At 38.5% G+C, this 22,855-nt stretch overlaps 1 protein-coding gene across 4 annotated transcripts in view; it reads left to right on the top strand.

Moving 5' to 3' along the window:
• ANO4 (anoctamin 4) overlaps positions 1-22,855 on the top strand; it is a 448,962-nt gene that overhangs the window by 406,127 nt on the left and 19,980 nt on the right. For all 4 annotated transcript variants that reach the window (XM_007465342.1, XM_007465339.1, XM_007465341.1 and 1 more), the window contains 3 exons: positions 10,793-10,945; positions 11,941-12,088; positions 18,203-18,322. In XM_007465342.1, the coding sequence (XP_007465404.1) occupies positions 10,793-10,945; positions 11,941-12,088; positions 18,203-18,322 (421 nt within the window). The remainder of the gene's footprint in view (positions 1-10,792; positions 10,946-11,940; positions 12,089-18,202; positions 18,323-22,855) is intronic.

Consider the following 22,855-nt stretch of genomic DNA (forward strand, 5'->3'; position numbering starts at 1 on the left):
GGTTGCCTCGGGCCAAACAACCGACAGGGAGGGAACCCCGCCCCACCCATCAACAGTCAAGTGGATTAAAGTTTTACTGAGAGCTGCCCACCAGAACAACAGTCAGTTCTACCCACCACCAGTCCCTTCCATCAAGCCTCTTAGATAGCCTCATCCACCAGAGGGCAGACAGCAGAAGCAAGAAGAACTACAATCCTGCAGCCTGTGAAACAAAAACCACATTCACAGAAAGACAGTGAAGATGAAAAGGCAGAGGGCTATGTACCAGATGAAGGAACAAGATAAAACCCCAGAAAAACAACTAAATGAAGTGGAGATAGGCAACCTTCCAGAAAAAGAATTCAGAATAATGATAGAGAAGATGATCCAGGACCTCGAAAAAGAATGGAGGCAAAAACTGAGAAGATGCAAGAAATGTTCAACAAAGACTTAGAAGAATTAAAGAACAAACAGAGGTGAACAATACAATAACTGAAATGAAAACTACACTACAAGGAATCAAGAGCAGAATAACTGAGGCAGAAGAACGGATAAGTGACCTGCAAGACAAAATGGTGGAGTTCACTGCTGCAGAACAGAATAAAGAAAAAAGAATGAAAAGAAATGAAGACAGCCTAAGAGACCTCCGGGACAACATTAAATGCAACAACATTCACATTATAGGGGTCCCAGAGGGAGAAGAGAGAGAGAAAGGACCAGAGAAAATATTTGAAGACATTATAGTCAAAACTTCCCTAAAATGGAAAAGGAAATAGCCACCCAAGTCCAGGAAGCACAGCGAGTCCCATACAGGATAAACCCAAGGAGAAACACGCCGAGACACATAGGAATCAAATTGGCAAAAATTAAAGAAAAATTATTGAAAGCAGCAAGGTAAAAAAAGGAAATAACATACAAGGGAACTCCCATAAGGTTAACAGCTGATTTCTCAGCAGAAACTCCACAAGACAGAAGGGACTGGCATGATATACTTAAAGTGATGAAAGGGAGGACCCTACAACAAAGATTACTCTACCCAGCAAGGATCTCATTCAGATTTGATGGAGAAATCAAAAGCTTTACAGACAAGCAAAAGCTAAGAGAATTCAGCACCACCAAACCAGCTCTACAACAAATGCTAAAGGAACTTCTCTAAGTGGGAAACACAAGAGAAGAAAAGGACCTACACAAACAAACCCATAACAATTAAGAAAATGGTAATAGGAACATACATATCGATAATTACCTTAAACGTGAATGGATTAAATGTTCCAACCAAAAGACACAGACTGGCTGAATGGATACAAAAACAAGACCCATATATAGGCTGTCTACAAGAGACCCACTTCAGACCTAGGGACACATACAGACTGAAAGTGAGGGGATGGAAAAAGATATTCCATGCAAATGGAAATCAAAAGAAAGCTGGAGTAGCAATTCTCATATCAGATAAAATAGACTTTAAAATAAAGAATGTTACAAGAGACAAGGAAGGACACTACATAATGATCAAGGGATCAATCCAAGAAGAAGATATAACAATTATAAATATATATGCACCCAACATAGGAGCACCTCAATACATAAGGCAACTGCTAACAGCTATGAAGGAGGAAATCAACAGTAACACAATAATAGTGGGGGACTTTAACACCTCACTTACACCAATGGACAGAGCATCCAAAATGAAAATAAATAAGGAAACAGAAGCTTTCAATGACACAAGAGACCAGATAGATTTAATTGATATTTATAGGACATTCCATCCAAAAACAGAAGATTACACTTTCTTCTCAATTGCGCATGGAATATCCTCCAGGATAGATCACATCTTGGGTCAAAAATCAAGCCTCAGTAAATTTAAGAAAAGTGAAATCATATCAAGTATCTTTTCTGACCACAATGCTATGAGATTAGAAATGAATTACAGGGAGAAAAACATATAAAACACAAACACATGGAGGCGAAACAATACATTACTAAATAACCAAGAGATCACTGAAGAAATCAAAGAGGAAATCAAAAAATACCTAGAGACAAATGACAATGAAAAGACGATGATCCCAAACCTATGGGACGCAGCAAAAGCAGTTCTAAGAGGGAAGTTTATAGCTATACAAGCCTACCTCAAGAAACAAGAAAAATCTCAAGTAAACAATCTAACCTTACACCTACAGGAACTAGAGAAAGAACAAACAAAACCCAAAGTTAGCAGAAGGAAAGAAATCATAAAGATCAGAGCAGAAATAAATGAAATAGAAACAAAGAAAACAATAGCAAAGACCAATAAAACTACAAGCTGGTTCTTTGCGAAGATAAACAAAATTGATAAACCATTAGCCAGACTCATCAAGAAAAAGAAGGCGAGGACTCAAATCAATAAAATTAGAAATGAAAATGGAGAACAACAGACACCACAGAAATGCAAAGCATCCTAAGAGACTACTACAAGCAACTCTATGCCAATAAAATGGACAACCTGGAAGAAATGGACAGATTCTTAGAAAGGTATTAACCTTCCAAGACTGAACCAGGAAGAAACAGAAAATATGAACAGACCCATCACAAGTAGAAATTTTTTTTATTTTTTTTATTTTTTTGCAGTACGCAGGCCTCTCACTGTTGTGGCCTCTCCCGTTGCGGAGCACAGGCTCCGGATGCGCAGGCTCAGCGGCCACGGCTCACGGGCCCAGCTGCTCCGCGGCATGTGGGATCTTCCCGGACCGGGGCACGAACCCGTGTTCCCTGCATCGGCAGGCGGACTCTCAACCACTGCGCCACCAGAGAAGCCCACAAGTAGAAATTGAAACTGATTAAAAATCTTCCAACAAACAAAAGTCCAGGACCAGATGGCTTCACAGGTGAATTCTATCAAACATTCAGAGAAGAGCTAACACCCATCCTTCTCAAACTCTTCCAAAACATTACAGAGGAAGGCACACTCCCAAACTCATTCTGAGGCCACCATCACCCTGATACCAAAACCAGACAAAAGTACTACAAAAAAAAGAAAATTACAGACCAATATCACTGATGAGTATAGACGCAAAAATCCTCAACAAAATACTGGCAAAGAGAATCCAACAACACATTAAAAGGATCATACACCATGATCAAGTGGGATTTATCCCAGGGATGCAAGGATTCTTCAATATACACAAATCAGTCAATGGGATACACCATATTAACAAATTGAAGAATAAAAACCATATGATCATCTCAATAGATGCAGAAAAAGCTTTTGACAAAATTCAACACCCATTTATGATAAAAACTCTCCACAAAGTAGGCACAGAGGGAACCTACCTCAACACAATAAAGGCCATATACAACAAACCCACGGCAAACATCATTCTTAATGGTGAAAAACTGAAAGCATTTCCTCTAAGGTCAGGAACGAGACAAGGATGTCCACTATCACCACTATTATTCAACATAGCTTTGGAAGTCCTAGCCATGGCGATCAGAGAAGAAAAAGAAATAAAAGGAATACAAATTGGAAAAGAAGAAGTAACACTGTCACTGTTTGCAGATGACAGGATACTATACATAGAGAATCCTAAAAATGCCACCAGAAAACTACTGGAGCTAATCAATAAATTTGGCAAAGTTAAAGGATAGAAAATTAATGCACAGAAATCTCTTGCATTCCTATACACTAATGATGAAAAATCTGAAAGAGAAATTACAGAAATACTCCCATTTACCACTGCAACAAAAAGAATAAAATACCTTGGAATAAACCTACCGAGGGAGACAAAAGACCTGTATGCAGAAAACTATAAGACACGGATGAAAGAAATTAAAGATGATACAAACAGATGGAGAGATATACCATGTTGTTGGATTGGAAGAATCAATATTGTGAAAATGACTATACTACCCAAAGCAACCTACAGATTCAATGTAATCCCTGTCAAATTACCAATGGCATGTTTTACGGAACTAGAACCAATCATCTTAAAATTTGTATGGAGACACAAAAGACCCCGAATAGCCAAAGCAGTCTTGAGGGAAAAAAACGGAGCTGGAGGAATCAGGCTCCCAGACTTCAGACTATACTACAAAGCTGCAGTAATCAAGACAATATGGTACTGGCACAAAAACAGAAACATAGATCAATGGAACAAGATAGAAAGCCCAGAGATAAACCCACGCACCTATGGTCAACTAATCTATGACAAAGGAGGTAAGGATATACAATGGAGAAAAGACAGCCTCTTCAATAAGTGGTGCTGTGAAAACTGGACAGCTACATGTAAAAGAATGAAATTAGAACACTCCCTAACACCATACACAAAAAAAACCTCAAAATGGATTTGAGACCTAAATGTAAGACCAGACACTATAAAACTGTTAGAGGAAAACGTAGGAAAAACTCACTTTGACATAAATCACAGCAAGATCTTTTCTGATCCACCTCTTAGAGTAATGGAAATAAAAACAAAAATAAACAAATGGGACCTAATGAATCTCCAGAGCTTTTGCACAGCAAGGGAAACCATAAACAAGACGAAAAGACAACCCTCAGAATGGGAGAAAGTATTTGCAAACGAATCAACAAAGGATTAATCTCCCAAGTATATAAACAGATCATTCATCTCAATATTAAAGAAACAAACAACCCAATCCAAAAATGGGCAGAAGACCTAAATAGATATTTCTCCAGAGAAGACATACAGATGGCCAAGAAGCACATGAAAAGCTGCTCACATCACTAATTATTAGAGAAATGCAAATCAAAACTACAATGAGATATCACCTCCCACCAGTTAGAATGGGCATCATCAGAAAATCTACAAACAACAAATGCTGGAGAGGGTGTAGAGAAAAGGGAACCCTCTTGCACTGTTAGTGGGAATGTAAATTGATACAGCCACTATGTAGAACAGTAGGGAGGTTCCTTAAAAAACTAAAAATAGAATTACCATATGATCCAGCAATCCCACTACTGGGCATATACCCAGAGAAAACCATAATTCAAAAAGACACATGCACCCCAATGTTCATTGCAGCACTATTTACAATAGCCAGGTCATGGAAGCAACCTAAATGCCCATCGACAGATGACTAGATAAAGGTGATGTGGTACATATATACAATGGAATATTACTCAGCCATAAAAAGGAATGAAGCTGAGTCATTTGTTGAGACATGTATGGATCTAGAGACTGTCATACAGAGTGAAGTAAGTCAGAAAGAGAAAAACAAATATCATATATTAACACATGTAAGTGGAACCTAGAAAAATGGTACAGATGAACCAGTTTGCAAGGCAGAAATTGAGACACAGATGTAGAGAACAAACATATGGACACCAAGGGGGGAAAACTGCAGTGGGGTGGGGATTGGTGGTGTGCTGAATTGGGCGATTGGGATTGACATGTATACACTGTGTATAAAACTGATGACTAATAAGAACCTGCAGTATTAAAAAACAAACGAACAAACAAAAAACAACTAATACTAAACTTTCTTTGGGTAATTTGTATGGAAATATATTAATATAAATGTTTCAGGTATTACATGAAATTTCTAAAAATCTTATATGTTCTGGTATAATGTTATAAGTCTAGTTATTACTTTAAAATGTATATCTCAGAAATAACTAAAATTTCCTTGTCAATTGCATTATTATGAACTTTCATCAAATCTTTAACCGTGGTCATTTTTAAGTCTTTTGTCATTTACACACAGTTCTGGGTGTACTCTGATGCTTTCACAAAAATGTTCCTGTAAGAGGGTTTCATCTTCAAGGAATTCATGGAAAAGACTCTGACAAGTACAGGTTTCTGGTAACTGACTATACTGCTGAGCTGAATGAATAAGCATTTTCAGAACTCTATTGGAAAACTGATGAATTCATAAACGTGCTAACAGAAGTTTAAGATGAAAAAAAATTAATTACACGGGACTGAGTGAACTGATGAGGATGATTATAATTTGTGTGACTTTCTGTTTGAATAAAAAAAAAATCCCACGAGGACTCAGAGGCAAAAAATATACAAATCAATTTTCACTGCAAAGTAAAGGAGCTGTTACATTGGAGGATTACTGGACTGAATGTCAATATTATGACATAGTATGAGTGTGCTTTGTGTTTGGTAATTGCAGTCACTGTTGCTTTTGTTGTGGTTATCCATTTACAATGCTTGGTGTCGGTTGATTTATCTCTTGTAAAATAAAATACTGTGTGTGTGTGTGAAAAAAAAGAAAGAAAAATGAGAGACAAATTAATCCCATCAAAATGGCAAAGATTCTTAAAAAGTCATAAGATGAAGTTTTGCGAAGAATGAAGGGAAATGAACTTCTCGTAATTGCTTTTGGGTTTTAAAATTGGTACAGCTGCCACAAGGGCAATTTGGCATATTTATTAAAAATCCTAGATGTATGCATTATCATGTATCTGTCTTCTTGTGCTAGGTATTATGCTAGGTAGTAGGACAGTGATGGATGGTAAGCGAGATATTATTCCTGCCTTCCTGGCAGGAGAGACAACTAAATAAGCAATCACAATAATGTGATCATTTGATGAAGATTATAAAATAGATTTTCCTATTTTTGCAATAATGATATCTGTGTATGTGTGCATGTAGAATATTAAATATACTAAAAGAATATATACCAGAAAAAAAAATCCTCTAATGCTAAGAGAAGATAACTGACAACTCCACTTCAGACTCTTCTAGGAAATGACACATTTTGTCTTATTTTTTTTTTCCCCAAAACTATGGTTTGGAGTTGAAGCCCTGAGTAGGTCCAAAGCTGTTTTGATAAACACCATCTTATTCTTGCTTGGGGACATCTTGTCCCTCCCCCCATTAAAATTTTAAGTGGTTTTGGAATTAAGTGGACTTGAGTTCCAGGACAGGCTTTGATTCTAATTATTAAAAGAACTTGTACTACCAAAAAAAAAAAAAAAAAAAAAAATAAAAAACATTTATCTCAATAAATGCAGGAAAAGCATTTGTAAAATTCAAAATCCTTTCATGATAAAAAACCTTGACAGATTGGGCATAGAACAAACATACTTTAACATAGTAAAGGCCACGCACAACAAACTCACAGTTAACATTATACTCGATGGAGAAAATTGAAAACATTTCCTCTAACATCAGGAACAAAAAAAAAAAAAAAAAAGAATATAAAAATCATGATTATCTCAATAAATGCAGGAAAAGCATTTGTAAAATTCAAAATCCTTTCATGATAAAAAACCTTGACAGATTGGGCATAGAACAAACATACTTTAACATAGTAAAGGCCACGCACAACAAACTCACAGTTAACATTATACTCGATGGAGAAAATTGAAAACATTTCCTCTAACATCAGGAACAAGACAAAAATGCCCACTCCCACCACTCTTATTCAATATAATACTGGAAGTCCTAGCTAGAGTAATTAAGTAAGACAAAGAAATAAAAGTCATCCAAATCAGAAAGGGAGAAGTAAAATTATCACTATTTGCCGATGATATGATTTTACATACAAAAATCCCAAAGACTCAACTGTTGGAGGTAATCAACAAATGTCATAAAACTGCAGGATATAAAATCAACATACAGAAATCAGCTGCATTTCTGTATACCAACAATGAAGTATCTGACAAAGAAATTACCCCATAAACAATAGCATCAAAAACAATAAAATACCTAGGAATACATTTAACCAAGGAAGTGAAAGATCTGTATAACAAACACTACAAGACTTTGCTGAAAGAAACTTAAGAAGACACAAACAAATGGAAAAACATCTCATGTTCATGGATTGGAAGAATATTGTAAAATGTCCATATTACCCAAACTGATCTATAGATTCAACACAATCTCTATCAAAATATCAAGGGCATTCACCATAGAAATAGAAGAAACAATCCTAAAATTTGTATGGAACCACAAAAGACTCCAAATATCCAAGGAAATCTTAAGGAGAAAAAACAAATCCAAAAGTATCACACTTACTGACTTCAAACTATACTACAAAGCTAGAGTAATAATACAGTACTGGCATAAAATTAGACATATAGACCATCAGAACAGAATACAGAGCCCAGAATTAAACCCTCCACATATGTGGTCAACTACTTGTTGACAAGAGAGCCAAGAATACCCAATGAGGAAAGGATAGTCTCTTCAACAAATAGTGTTGAAAATTCTGCATATGCAGAACAATGAAATTGAACCCCTATCTTACACCACTCACAAAAAGAACTCTAAGTGGATCAAAGACTTAAACATAAGACCTGATACTATACAGGTAAAGAACCATAAAATTAAGACAAAATCAGCTCTATGATGATAAGCAGAGTTGTGGGAGCTACAGAGGAAGCAGTAGTTAATTAAGTGTGCCCAGAGGAGGGCACATTTGAGCTCACACTTGGAGAAAGAATAGAATTTCACCAGAGTATGAACAGAAACACTAAGTACATGACATGACCCCATAAAAATAGAAGTGTAGTGTGGATGGGCAGTGGATTGTTTGGGACACCTGTCTGGGTCATGGGGCATGTTTGGACATGAGGTTTGGAAGACCCTTGAATGGCACGGGAAAAGTTTGGGATTTAGTCTACAGGCAACAAGAACCGACTGAAACATTTTGAGTAGGAAGGTGATGAGTGATGGGCTTTAACCAACATTAATAGTAGGGCAATGGGGGAAGGAGGAGAAAGCCTGAGGCAGAGAAGCCAGTTAGAAAATCAGAGTCTGATCTGGGGACAGTGGAGACGAGGGACAGATGAGAGACATTTTTGAAGGGTAATTAATTTTGGGACTTGGAGGCTATTAGTTCTCAAGGCTGAGCTATAGCTAAAAGCTGGTTTTTATGTAAGACTACTCGAGGGGAGGTGGGGAAGGGGGACATGAACGGTGGAGCAGGTTTAAGGATGAGATTGAGAGATTGGTTTGGAAAGTGCTGCTTCTGTAGCATAGCGGCAGACAACGGGTCAGGGTTAGACTAGAGAGAGAGAGAATTGGGAAACCTCATCAGACAGATGATAAAGTCATGAGAGCTGATGGACTCACCCAAGGAAAGAGGGAGGTCAGGAGAAAAGTGGAACCAAGGGAAAAACTGAAGGGAATGCCTGTATCTATTGATGGGTGAAGTGCCAACCAGCATAGTCACTGAGTATGAATGTAACCAAAGATGGGGGATACCCTGGAGGTGGCAGTATCACAGAGATGAGGTAAATGGACTCTTCAGGACTCTGGGACCATGTCACCCATGTTAGAATTGCTTCTTAGTGATGTGTCTTGGGCAAATTACTTGACTTCTTTGTGCCTCAGTTTCCTCAGCTGTAAAATAAGCATAATAATAGTATCCACATAATAGAGTGGTTGTGAAAATTGAGTTAAAATAGGTGAAGTAATTAGAACAGTGCCTGCTCCATAGAAAATGGTGTATGTGTTAGTCATTGTTTTGTTGTTACTTTCCAAAATAAGGTTTTAAAAGTAAAAACAGTAGAAAATATGCAGTCATTCATTCAGCCAAGTGCTCTTAAAAATTTTTTTCAATTATGCCACCTGGTTGTTTTGCGTCAGGCACTGCATTTTTAAAAATTTTATTTTGCAAAGTTGCAAACATCGTACAGAGTTCCTAAATACTCTTCACCTTGTTTCTCATAAGATTAACATCTTACATATATATTGAAGCCAGAAAATTAACATTAATACAGTACTGTTAACTAATTACCTTATTTGAATATTGCCTGTTTTCCACTGTCTTTTTTTCTTGTCCATGACCCATTCCAGCATCCAACATTGCATTTAGTGGCATCTCCTTGTTCCCTCCATTCTATGACAGTTCTTTTTCACGATCTTAACATATTTTAAGACTACTAGTTTTGTAGAAGGTCCATTTGGGTTTATCTAATGGTTTCTCATGATTAGGTTGAGGTTATGCATTTTTGGCAAAAATTCCACAGAAAGGATATTGTAGCCTCCTCAGTACACCATCTTGGGGGTATGATGTCAACATGTCTTATTACTGGTGATATTAACTTGGATCACTCAGTTAAGGTGATGTCTATCAGGTTTCTCCATAGTAAAGATATTTTTTCCTTTGTAATTACTAACGTGTAGGAAGATACTTTGAGAATATAAAAATCATTTTTTCAATATAATTTTCCCTACTAATTTTAGCATTCTTTGATGGCTCTTGCCTGCAACAATTACTACTGTGGTGTCTGACTACTGGTGATTTTCTATTTTTAGTCATTCCTTCTACATTTATTAATTAGAATTCTATCATAAGAAAGAGCTGTCCCTTTCCCCCCATTTAATTATTTCAGTATATATTTATACTTGTATTTATTTCATTATGGACTTGGATACTTAGTCTTTGGGTTGTAATCCAATACTATCCTTATTTATTTTGTGGTACAAATTTTTCCAGCTTTGGCCATTGGGACCTCCTTCAAGTTTGTCCTGTGTCCTATTGATGTGTCCCCATCATTTCTCAAGCACTTCCTAACTTTCTGGCATCACAAGATATTCCAGACTAATCTTGTCTTTTCCCTGCCATAGCTCTGGAATCAAACATTTCTCTAAGGAGCCCTGGTTCCTTTCATTAGAGAATGGTATTTAGAAAACAAGCTCTGGACTCTAGGTATGATCATTGCTCCTAGGATGCCACTACTTCCAGGCTCAGGGAGTACCTCTTTTTCAAGTGTCCTGGCCGTCTTTCCAGAAGAGATGTTCCCTGTGCTTTGGGGGAAAATATGGGTTAAAACAATGACACATTCAGATTATTACCCTTTTGAAAATAGTACTGCAAAACCAATACTCTTTGTTCTTTTTCCTTTTTCCTCCCCTAGTTCTCCAGTTTGGATTTACAACTATCTTTGTGGCAGCTTTTCCCCTAGCACCACTTCTGGCCTTACTGAATAATATAATTGAAATTCGACTTGACGCTTATAAATTTGTCACACAGTGGAGGCGACCTTTAGCTTCAAGGGCCAAAGACATAGGTAAGTTGGATTTGGGGTGTTTTTAAAAGATATTAACCACCTGGTAGATAAAATAAAACAGCTACCAGCTTTAGATTTTTACATATGGTTTCCATGTAAGATGACTCAACTAACTCTTGCAAAAGAATAATTGTTAGCTTTAAATAATATTAGATAACAAGTACAGCTACCTGTTTGGAAATTTATAATTTCCAGTGCTAGAGAATTTGTGCTTAAATAGATTCTCAATTTGGTTGTTTCTATCCGAAGACTTTGGAAGCTAAAAATTTGATTTATTACCACCTATTTCCTTTTTAAAGTAGATCTCCCATTTGCTTAACTTTGTTTTGCTCTTTCCTAAATGTTTGCCTGAGTCACAGGAAGTATGATCCAGTTTTTCTATAGGCAGAGATGGCCTTTGGTTTTTGACTAGAGATGCTGACTTGAATCAGGTGCAGCCTCTCAAAAGCTGGCAGAGATCAGAGACTGTCTTTTATTCATTTCTGCGTCCAGTGCTTAGGATAGAGCAGGCAGGTGCTCAGCCAGTGTGTGTAGAAGAGAATTCGGTGTGCATATGCTTAACTCAGTGGTTTTTGAACGTCCCAATGAAACAAACACACTCAATGAGCACCTACTCTGGGTCAGTGCATCAGGAACCTGGTCCATAAAGATGAACTGGAGAGACCCTCAAGGAGCTCCCAGTCTGGTGGCATCTTGACATTGCATGTGCCAATCTTATCAGATAGTGTTTGGTGCCTTATCATTGACCAGAATTCTCTACTTATATCTGAACCCGATTGATCTTTAAGTCACGAGCATGGGCACTTCCATGCAAACTCCTTCAATGCCAAGGTTTTTGAAGGTACAAATTCTTCCTCCTGGTTGTAAGAATCAGTATTTGGGATGGTGGAAGGACCTGTGCAAAGGACTATTGAAAATGCATTACTCCAGTCGTTTTTATAGTTAACACCTCTGCTGTTGTGTCTGGAATTAATTCAACACTTCTCTTTGCATAGGAATTTGGTATGGAATTCTTGAAGGCATTGGAATTCTCTCTGTTATTACAAACGCATTTGTCATAGCGATCACATCTGACTTTATCCCTCGCTTGGTGTACGCTTATAAGTATGGACCTTGTGCAGGCCAAGGGGAAGCTGGGCAAAAGTAAGTGTGCCATAAAGCCATCACGAAATCCCCATTTCCTAGCCATTGTGTGCTGTTGGACACTCAGACAGAAGCCTCTGCATTGGAGCACATGGGACACAAGCCCAGGACGGAAGGCCTGTAGTGGGGAGGTGGAAATATGATACAATAACACTTTTGGCCAAAGAAAACACATTCTGATCTATTGAAGGGTTGGAAGTCATACAAGTCATACAAGTTTTAGGTGGAATCCAATGTGAGAAAAGCAAATAATCATTTCCCCCCCTCCTGCCCACCGTGAATTCAGAAGTGTGTGGTATGCTAATGTGTGTAGCAAAAAAAGTGTTCCATGATATATAGTTATGCCATTTTTATGAGTTTATAAAAGTATAGTCATAATTTGATTCCTCTTGTGTCATGTGTAGACTCTGAAAATTTTACATGGGAAATGCGCAATCATGTGCCAAGTACTCACAAGGTATTCCATAAATATTTGTGGAATAAGTAACTGAATGATTCTTTCCTGGCTATGGACTTGACCAGTGTCTATATTACCACAGGCAAATTGGGTGAACTTAACTCTCTGAGAGATCAATACTGTGGCATCACCTCAATGGTTCCCAAAGCCAGGGCTCTGTATTTCTGGTCAGCTAAAGCCTTGGCAGAATTATAACATGTCCCCTAGCTTTCATTTCTACACCCTTGGAAAAAAGATAAAAAGTCCCAACATACTTTAACGGGAAAAAATAAAACAACCCTGTTTGGCTAATGTCAAAATAATATAATTAATTGTGGGATTTAAATGTCTGTAGGTTAGAGTGGAATGTGTGTTGGGATCATAGGGTCCTTTTGGTTCCCCAGAAGTCATCTCACTTAGGCTCCTGCATATTCTTACAAGCAGCCCTGCCTCTTAGTTTACTAGTCTGAGCCAGACTAATTCATCCTCTATAGCCAGTGTAGTTCCATCAGCCCCCAAGGAGTACAGTGCCACCAAGTCAAGTCAGCTAAATTTATACACACCTGACCTAGGTCCAATTTCATTATTCATCCTACATAAATGCTCTAAGGCATAGATAACTGAATGAGATAAAGCTCACAATCCAGCTATTTGAGGAAGCTTCTACAAAGTTCTTCACTAACCACGTGGCCATTAAATGTGAATTATCTAGCCACTGTAAGTGAGCATACCATCCCATTTCAAGAGAGATTTAATGACTTACATTGTACTACGCATGCATTTCTTTCTACCTGTAACTGTTGTGAACATTCTCTGCTTGACTCAGCCTAGAAAAGCTTATCTTTGTTCAAACCACTTGCATGTATGTTTTGCATTTGATTCTCAAAACAACGCGGGTAGCGGGATATGCATTATTAGCCTCGCTTTGAAGAGCAGAAAGAGATTGAGAGAGGTTAAATCCATAATCACAAGGCAGAGTAACTGATGGAGCCCACACGAAGGTAAAGCCTAGACTCAGACAGTGCCCTTCATCCTGAGCCTCCCAGCCCTCGGGGCCCTTGCCAGTAAGTGCTTAACCAACTCATCTAACAGTCAACTCCCTGGGGTTTAAATCTTAATGGTTATTTCCATTCTTCCGCTACTTCAAGTATGGTAATACCTGTCTTGTTCTGGAGGAAACCAAAAAATAAAGTGGGAACATTTATGTGCAGTTGATAATGAATCGAAGCTTTAGAATTTTGACAGCCTATTAGATTTAAGACAATGTTCATGGTGATTAGAATTTCTCTAAATAGGCTCCTTAATTCAGTTTTACTGAGCTCTTTGGGCCTTTTTTTTTTTTTAAACAATGTTTCTCTTAAGAGCCTGTTGCTACCTTCAATATTTGTAGATCTACTTTTTATCTTCTAATCCATTAGTCATTTTTCTTATTTTCAAATAGTTGCATTTGTGTATGTTTCTTCATGAATCTTATTTTCTGCCCCACCAGCTACTCTATTATCCTTTTTAGGTTTTTTTTCTTTTTCCAGTTTAAAAATGCTTCAGAGATGACTGAACTCACAGAGGAGCAGCACTGTCAAATTTTAGACGTCATAGGCTTTTAAGGTAGCATGTGCAGTCAGAGTGAGATCCCACTTAGATTAAATCCGGCTGTGGAAACGCCATATTTCTATTTAAATTGACCCTAAATCAACAGTATTCCAACCAAACCAATCACCTTTCTCCAAAATTCCAGGCTTCCCTCACCTTACAGGTTTCCTTGGCTCCTCCATGGATGAGAATTTCACTCCTGTGTCCAGGGTCATTCAGTTCACAGGCCCCTTGTCCCTATGACAGCGTGCTTCAGTTATTCCTGGCTGCGCATTCCCACCAGTCTCAACACTCGTCTGCTCAGCAGACTACTCTTCAGCAGCACAGTGGGGAAGACATTCTCATTTTCCAGCCAGATCTCTATGTGAAAGGAATACCGTGGTTTGAGGCAGTGGTCTCCACACAGCAGGTACACAAGAATTTTTCAAATGTTTTCATCTTCCCTCTTAAGACATTCTGTCTTTCCAGCTGCAGGTGATCAGAGTGTTGTTCATTGCCTACAAAATGAAGTCACTTCGTCTTTCAGGGTATCTTCCCAAGGGCCCTTTAGAAAGAGCTTAGAGAACTAAAATCACCTCTGGGCAAACATCAGGAGACAGAAATTGTGAAGTAAAGTTGAAGATGTATATTATAAAATTGTTCTGTCAATCAGTTAAAATTTCAATCAGCAAACTAAATTTTTTTCCCAGAAAGCATAAATAACCAGTTTGATCCCTCACCCTCAATGAATGCAATAAACTAATTACTTTGTTATCAGGTAGCCATGGATTCGAGTTTGGGAACATTCTCTAAGGATATATGCAGGCCTTAGAAAATTACTGTGAGGTATATACCTGATCTAGTGGTATAAATCAAGCTGATCTTCCTGTAAAAATAGTGATACCATAAGGAGTTAGAGATTTGATCAAGGACACAGTGCTCGAATTTTCACAGAATGAGCTACAAATATCTTAATGAACTATAAATAATGTACTTATATAAGCTATAAATCAATTAAATCGATCAGTACCAAAACCAATTACAAAGTTGTATTTCAGAAGATAAAGCTTATGGTTACAGAGGGCTGCTCTTCTTATTTCATAATGTCTGACGTTTTCAATGCAAGAAGTCAGAAGTCCACTTTCTTCTGTGCTTATCTCATTAGCCTAATTACCTATAAAGTTATCTACAAATTAACCTATAAATAAATTAGTCATTTGTTTTCTACAAAGCATGTCTGACTTTAAATGCACAAACCTGACCTCATTTCCCCTTGCCTTTTTGCCCTTTCAACCCTATCCCCATGCTATTTGAGTCACAATGCCTAAAACCTCAAAAGCAAATTTAGTAGCAGAATTCAAAGACACTCTGCAGTGAGTTTGATCTGGAATCTACAGACTCAAAAGTCAACTTCTGATTCTGTTCTCTCCCTTGAAAATGATGATAATGATCACTAGTTCATCCTTTTCCCCCATAGTAAAGGATGGAAAGCAATAAGTAATGAATGGTTTTAAAACCAGAATTCTCACATTTAAATAAATGTCTTCTCAGAAGTTACTTGGAAAACATATGCATTCTAATTCAAACAACGCTGCCCTTGCATAAGACATTTTTCTGAATCTTCTTTCTTGGAAATGCCTTTAGAGGCCATCTGCCAACCCCTTAAGAAAACTGACTTCATTATTTTATATTCTCAGGAAACTCTTCCTTTGTCTGATACTTTTTTCTCCTTCCCTCTCACTTCTCCCTGATCATCAGTGTAGCCTCGTCTTTCCTCTGTCTCACCTGGAGCTGGGGGTGTGTCACAGTGAGGATACATAGACCTCCTGCCAGCAAACTTAGTAGACATGGGATCTGCTGCTGCCTGTGACCTTCCTGCTGTAACAGTAGGTCACTGAGTTGACACATGGATGCCACTGGCTGAACTCTATGCGATGAAGTGTGGGAAACCTCATTTCCCTGAATTGATGATGGTCTCAACTGTTTGACTTTGGCAAGCTAAAATTCTACCACAGTGAAAAGAATTAGATAAACGCCTAGAAAATTCAGTATTAGCAGTTCCTCTTCTTCCCTGATTATGGAAATTATATGGAAAGAAGACTTACTAGTTCCATGTGTAATGCTTTGCACCCAGAAGGAGTACATGCCTACTAAAGGCACATTTTCAGCTTGATTCATGACTGACATTACATGAATATGCTTAATAAAGAGTTCAACTATGTCTCCCTTTTATCTTTTATTTTGAATGTAAGGTATTCAGCCTGTGAGACGGGTATTTCATTCGAATTTAGGCTCTCTGTTGAGTTTTCTTAACAGAGTAGCCATGAGCAGCTTTAATCTTAGTAAGGCTCAGGGCTGCTGTGTGAGAGAAGAGTGTAGGAGGGGTTGTAATTATTCCATTTCAAAGCTGGGCCTGCCTTTGCCAGTTTCCAGAGCACCTTTCCCTTCCCACAGCTCAGCTCCTGAGAAGACTCTGCCCTATTCTGTATTTCACAAAACTGGCTCCCTCTCTGTGACAGCTAATCATCATCAAGACTCTGTTTTCATGTCATGTTCTAGGCAGTTCATAGATGAGGGAGAAACCATTTCAAATTACCTTTTTATGGAGTGATGGGAGAGGCCTGCTGCCAGTGGGAGTAGGGCATGTTACACAGGCACTGACCATTTGTTTCACCCATGAGTGACTGTTGACAAATGGGTCCTTCTGCTTGGTTCATTTCCTTTAAGGCCATGATGAAACCAGTGACTTGTCTTGAGCAAGACAACACTTGCACAGAACCCATGTGCTCTCAGAACTATGTTTGTGTTATCACCTGGGTTTGGTATTCAGCAACTTTGGATAATCACATCAGACATGTTAATGAAGGGAGTCTGAAGACCATGATTTCTTCTTTCAATTAATAATTAAATATTTATTGACCTCCTGCTAGGTGCATGAAATAAAATGAATATTACCACTCACATTTATTAAGATCTTGCTATAGGCTAAGCATTCTATCACTTGCTGTACATATATCATTTCATTTCATTCCCACAATGACCCTATGAGGTGGACACTTTTGTTGCTTAAAGAGTTGCATAATTTGCCAAGATCACATGGCTATAAAGCAGCAGAGCTACAATTTGACCCTAAAGCCCAAGTTTTTTGTATTGTAATAGACTGACCCCCATTCCCCAACACAGAATGAAAGCCATGTCCTCAAGAAGCTTATAATCCCTGGGAGGTCCAGGCAATAGTTTAATTCCTGATCCATCTTCAAGACCTTGATAGAATCTCTGGTACTTTAATTTTCCTCCAGTCAAATAAATTGAATTCAATATTTACTGGATTCCTACACTGCACGAGACTGTCCGAGGATACCAAAATATCTATGACACCTCTTCTGATCTAAAAAAGAAAAAAACCGCTATAGTCCAAAGGAGAAGACATACATGTATGCAGCCAATTCTAGTATAAGCTATATGGCCATTGTGAAGTAAATAGAGCTGCACCACAGAGAGAAGGGAATGAGTCTTCTGACTGGGGGGATTAGGACATTTTCACAAAAGAGGTGACATCTCAGTTGGTGAACACTATTACCACCTGTAAAACATGAGTAAGGAATCCCAAGAGAAAAAACAACATGAGCAGAGGCGTGAAAGTATATGATACATGAAAGGAACATAATCTAGCATGACTGTAGCATGGGATGTGAGTTGGGAGGGGGGTTATATTCATACTAGTTATATTCAGGGCACTATGAGAAATTATAGACAATCATTAATGAAGGAATGTGCTTATGTGTGCATATGTGTGTGTGTCATCAATGAAAGAAGTGGTGACTTACTTATGCTGATCATGCAATGCTTTTGCCCATTTCACTGAAGCGCTGATTGGGGTAGTGATGGTCTAGATGATGATTCTGCACAAAAAGGACTATCACAAAAGAATGACTTGTTCTTCATTCAACATACCCAGGGCTTTTCAGTGTATTCCAACTTGAGTGCAGTGACAAGGCAGGTCCAAGTAAGGCACCTATAACTGCAGGGATTTCTAGGAGGTAGAGCCTTGGTGAATTGGATGCAGAGGTGATCAGAGTCCTAATTAGAGAATCTGTTTTCTCTTGTAGGTGCATGGTTGGCTATGTGAACGCCAGCTTGTCTGTATTCCGAATTTCTGACTTTGAGAACCGATCTGAGCCTGAGTCTGATGGCAGTGAGTTCTCGGGGACTCCTCTCAAGTACTGTAGGTAAGTGTGGCACTCTTAGCCTCAGCTGGGCTGGCTCTGCCATGGGGAGGTGTTGCTCAGACAGTGGCCCTTTTCGACTGAGTGGATTTACAGCTGCGGTTCTCAAACTTGATTAGGCATTACAATCCCCTGGAGAATTTTTAAATCTCTTTATGAGGCTGTGACCCAGAGAGATTAAAACATAATCTCTGGGGTGAAACCCAGACTTCCAGATCCAGGAAGCCCATGTAAGAGGAACCCAAAGAGACCCCCACTAAGACATTATAATTAAAGTATCCAAAGTTAAGACAAGGAGAGAATATTAGAAGCAGCAAGAGAAAAACAATTTGTTACACACAGACATGTGTCATTTTTGTGCACTTCGCAGATACTGCATTTGTTAAAAATTGAAGGTTCGTGGCAATCCTGCGTCGAGAAAGTCTGTCAGTGCTGTTTTTCTAAGAGCATTTGCTCACTTTGTGACTCTGTGTCACGTTTTGGTAATTCTCGCCATATTTCAGACTTTTTCATTATTATATTTGTTGTGATCTATGATCAGTAATCTTTGATGTTACTATCGTAATTGTTTTGGGGTGCTACAAACCCTGCACATATAAGACAGTGGACTTAATGTGTTCTGACTGCTCTGTTTCCCCATCTCTGCCCCTCCGTGGGCTCCCCTCTTCCCTGAGACACAGTATTGAAATTAGGCCAATTCAATTAATAACCCTACAGTGGCCTCTAAGTGTTGAAGAGAAAGGAAAGCCACACATCTCTCACTTTAAATCAAAAGCTAGAAATGACTAAGCTTAGTAAGGAAGGCAAGCTGAAAGCAGACATAAGCCAAAAGGTAGGCCTCTTCCACCAAACAGTTTGCCAAGTTGTGAATGCAAAGGAAAAGTTCTTGAAGGAAACTTAAAGTGCTACTCCAGTGAACACCCAGATGATAAGAAAGTGAAACAGCCTTACTGATGATCTGAAGAAAGTTTTAGTGGTCTGTACAGAAGATCAAACCAGCAAAAACATTCCCTTAAGCCAAAGCTTAATCCAGAGCAAGACCCTCACTCTCTCAATTCTGTGAGGGCCAAGAGAAGTAAGGAAGCTACAGAAAAGTTGGAAGCTAGCAGAGGTTAGTTCATGAGGTTTAAGAAGCAGCACCCATAACATGCAAGTGCTGATGTAGAAGCTGAAGCAATTTGGTTCAAGATGGCGGAGTAGAAGGACGTGCACTCACTCCCCCTTGCGAGAGCACCAGAATCACAACTAACTGCTGAATAATCATCGACAGGAAGACACTGTAACTCACCAAAAAAGGTACCCCACATCCAAAGACGCCCCAGTGAGATGGTAGGAGGGTCGCAATCACAATAAAATCAAATCCCATAACCACTGGGTAGGTGACTCACAAACTGGAGAACAATTATACCACAGAAGTCCACCCACTGGAGTGAAGGTTCTGAAGCCCACATCATGCTTCCCAATTTGGGGGTCTAGCAATGGGAGGAGGAATTCCCAGAGAATCACACTTTGAAGGCTAGCAGGATTTGACTGCAAGAGTTTGACAGGACTGGGGGAAACAGATCATCCACTCTTGGAGGGCACACACAAAGTAGTGTGCTTATCAGGACCCAGGGGGAAGTGGCAGTGACCCCATAGGAGAATGAACAGACCAACCTGCTAGTGTTGGAGGGTCTCCTGCAGAGGCGGGGGGTGGCTGTGGCTCACTATGAGGACAAGGACACTGGCAGCAGAAGTTCTGGTAAGTACTCCTTGGTGTGAGCCCTCCCAGAGTCCACCATTAGCCGCACCAAAGAGCCTCTAGCTCCAGCGCTGTGTCCCATGAGGCCACACAACCAACAGGGAGGGAACTCATCCCCATCCATCAGCAGACAAGCAGATTAAAGTTTTACTGAGCTCTGCCCACCAGAGAAACACCCAGCTCTACTCACCACCAGTTCCTCCAATCAGGAAGCTTGCACAACACTCTTAGATAGCCTCATCCACCAGAGACCAGGCAGCAGAAACAAGAAGAACTACAATCCTGCAGCCTGTGGAACCAAATTAAGTAACAAGATAAAACCCCAGAAAAACAACTAAATGAAGTGGAGATAGGCAACCTTCCAGAAAAGGAATTCAGAATAATGATAGTGAAGATGATCCAGGCCCTCAGAAAAAGAATGGAGGCAAAGATTGAGAAGATGCAAGAAGTGTTTAACAAAGACCTAGAACAATTAAAGAACAAACAAACAGAGATAAACAATACAATAACTGAAATGAAAACTACACTAGAAGGAATCAACAGCAGAATAACTGAGGCAGAAGAACAGATAAGTGACCTGGAAGACAGAATGGTGGAATTCACTGCCGTGAAACAGAATAAAGAATGAAAGGAAATGAAGACAGCCTAAGAGACCTCTGGGACAAAATCATACGCACCAACATTCTCATTATAGGGGTCCCAGAAAAAAAAAAAATAGAAAAAGGACCCAAGAAAATATTAGAAGAGATTATAGTCAAAAACTTCCCTAACATAGAAAAGGAAATAGCCTCCCAAGTGCAGGAAGCACAGAGAGTCCCAGGCAGGATAAACCCAAGGAGAAACACACCGAGACACACAGTAATCAAATTGACAAAAATTAAAGACAAAGAAAAATTATTAAAAGTAACAAGGGAAAAAAGACAGATAACATACAAGGGAACTCCCATAATGTTAACAGCTGATTTCTCAGCAGAAACTGTACAAGCCAGAAAGGAGTGGCACGATATATTTAAAGTGATGAAAGGGAAGAACCTACAACCAAGATCACTCTACCCGGCAAGGATCTCATTCAGATTCGATGGAAAAATCAAAAGCTTTACAGACAAGCAAAAGCTAAGAGAATTCAGCACCACCAAACCAGCTCTACAACAAATGCTAAAGGAACTTCTCTAAGTGGGAAACACAAGAGAAGAAAAGGACCTACAAAAACAAACCCAAAACAATTAAGAAAATGGTAACAGGAACATACATATCGATAATTACCTTAAATGTGAATGGATTAAATGCTCCAACCAAAAGACACAGGCTTGCTGAATGGATAGAAAAATGAGACCCATATATAAGCTGTCTACAACAGACCCACTTCAGACCTACGAATACATACAGACTGAAACTAAGGAGATGGAAAAAAGATATTCCATGCAAATGGAAATCAAAAGAAAGCTGGAGTAGCAATACTCATATCAAATAGACATTAAAATAAAGAATGGTACAAGAAACATGGAATCACACTACATAATGAGCAAGGGATCAATCCAAGAAGAAAATATAACAATTATAAATATATATGCACCCAACACAGGAGCACCTCAATACATAAGGCAAATGCTAACAGCTATAAAAGAGGAAATCAACAGTAACACAATAATAGTGGGGGACTTTAACACCTCACTTACACCAATGGAAGGATCATCCACAAGCACATTAATAAGGAAACTCAAGCTTTAAATGACACAGTAGACCAGATAGATTTAATTGATATAAACAGGACATCCGAAAACAACAGATTACACTTTATTTCAAGTTCACATGGAACATTCTCCTGGATAGATCACATCTTGGGTCAAAAATCAAGGCTCAGTAAATTTAAGAAAATTGAAATCATATCAAGCATCTTTTCTGAACAAAAGAGATTAGAAATAAATTACAGGGGAAAAAAAGGTAAAAAAACACAAACATATGGAGGCTAAACAATACATTATTAAATAACCAAGAGATCACTAAAGAAATCAGAGAGGAAATCAAAAAATACCTAGAGACAAATGACAACGAAAACACAATGATCCAAAACCTATGGGATGAAGGAAAAGCAGTTCTAAGAGGGAAGTTTATAGCCATAAAATCCTACCTATCCTACCTCAAGAAACAAGAAAAATCTCAAATAAACAATCTAACCTTACATCTAAATGAACTAGAGAAAGAAGAACAAACAAAACCCAAATTTAGTAGAAGGAAAGAAATCATAAAGATCAGATCAGAAATAAATGATACAGAAACAAAGAAAACAATAGCAAAGATCAATAATACTAAAAGCTGGTTCTTTGAGAAGATAAACAAAATTGAGAAACATTTAGCCAGACTTATCAAGAAAAAGAGGGAGAGGACTCAAATCAATAAAATTAGAAATCAAAAAGGAGAAGTTAAACAGGCACAGCAGAAATACAAAGCATCACAAGAGACTACTACAAGCAACTCTATGCCCAAAAAATGGACAACCTGGAAGAAATGGACAATTTCTTAGAAAGGTATAACCTTCCAAGACTGAACCAAGAAGAAATAGAAAATATGAACAGACCGATCACAAGTAATGAAACTGTGATTAAAAATCTTCCAACAAACAAAAGCCCAGGACCAGATGGCTTCACAGGTGAATTCTATCAAACATTTGGAGAAGAGCTAACACCCATCCTTCTCAAACTCTTCCAAAAAACGGCAAGGAAGGAACACTCCCAAACTCATTCTACGAGGACACCATTACCCTGATACCAACACCAGACAAAGATATTACAAAAAAG

Source organism: Lipotes vexillifer, unplaced genomic scaffold, assembly GCF_000442215.2.
Source record: "Lipotes vexillifer unplaced genomic scaffold, Lipotes_vexillifer_v1.1 scaffold141, whole genome shotgun sequence".
Classification (NCBI taxonomy): domain Eukaryota; kingdom Metazoa; phylum Chordata; class Mammalia; order Artiodactyla; family Lipotidae; genus Lipotes; species Lipotes vexillifer.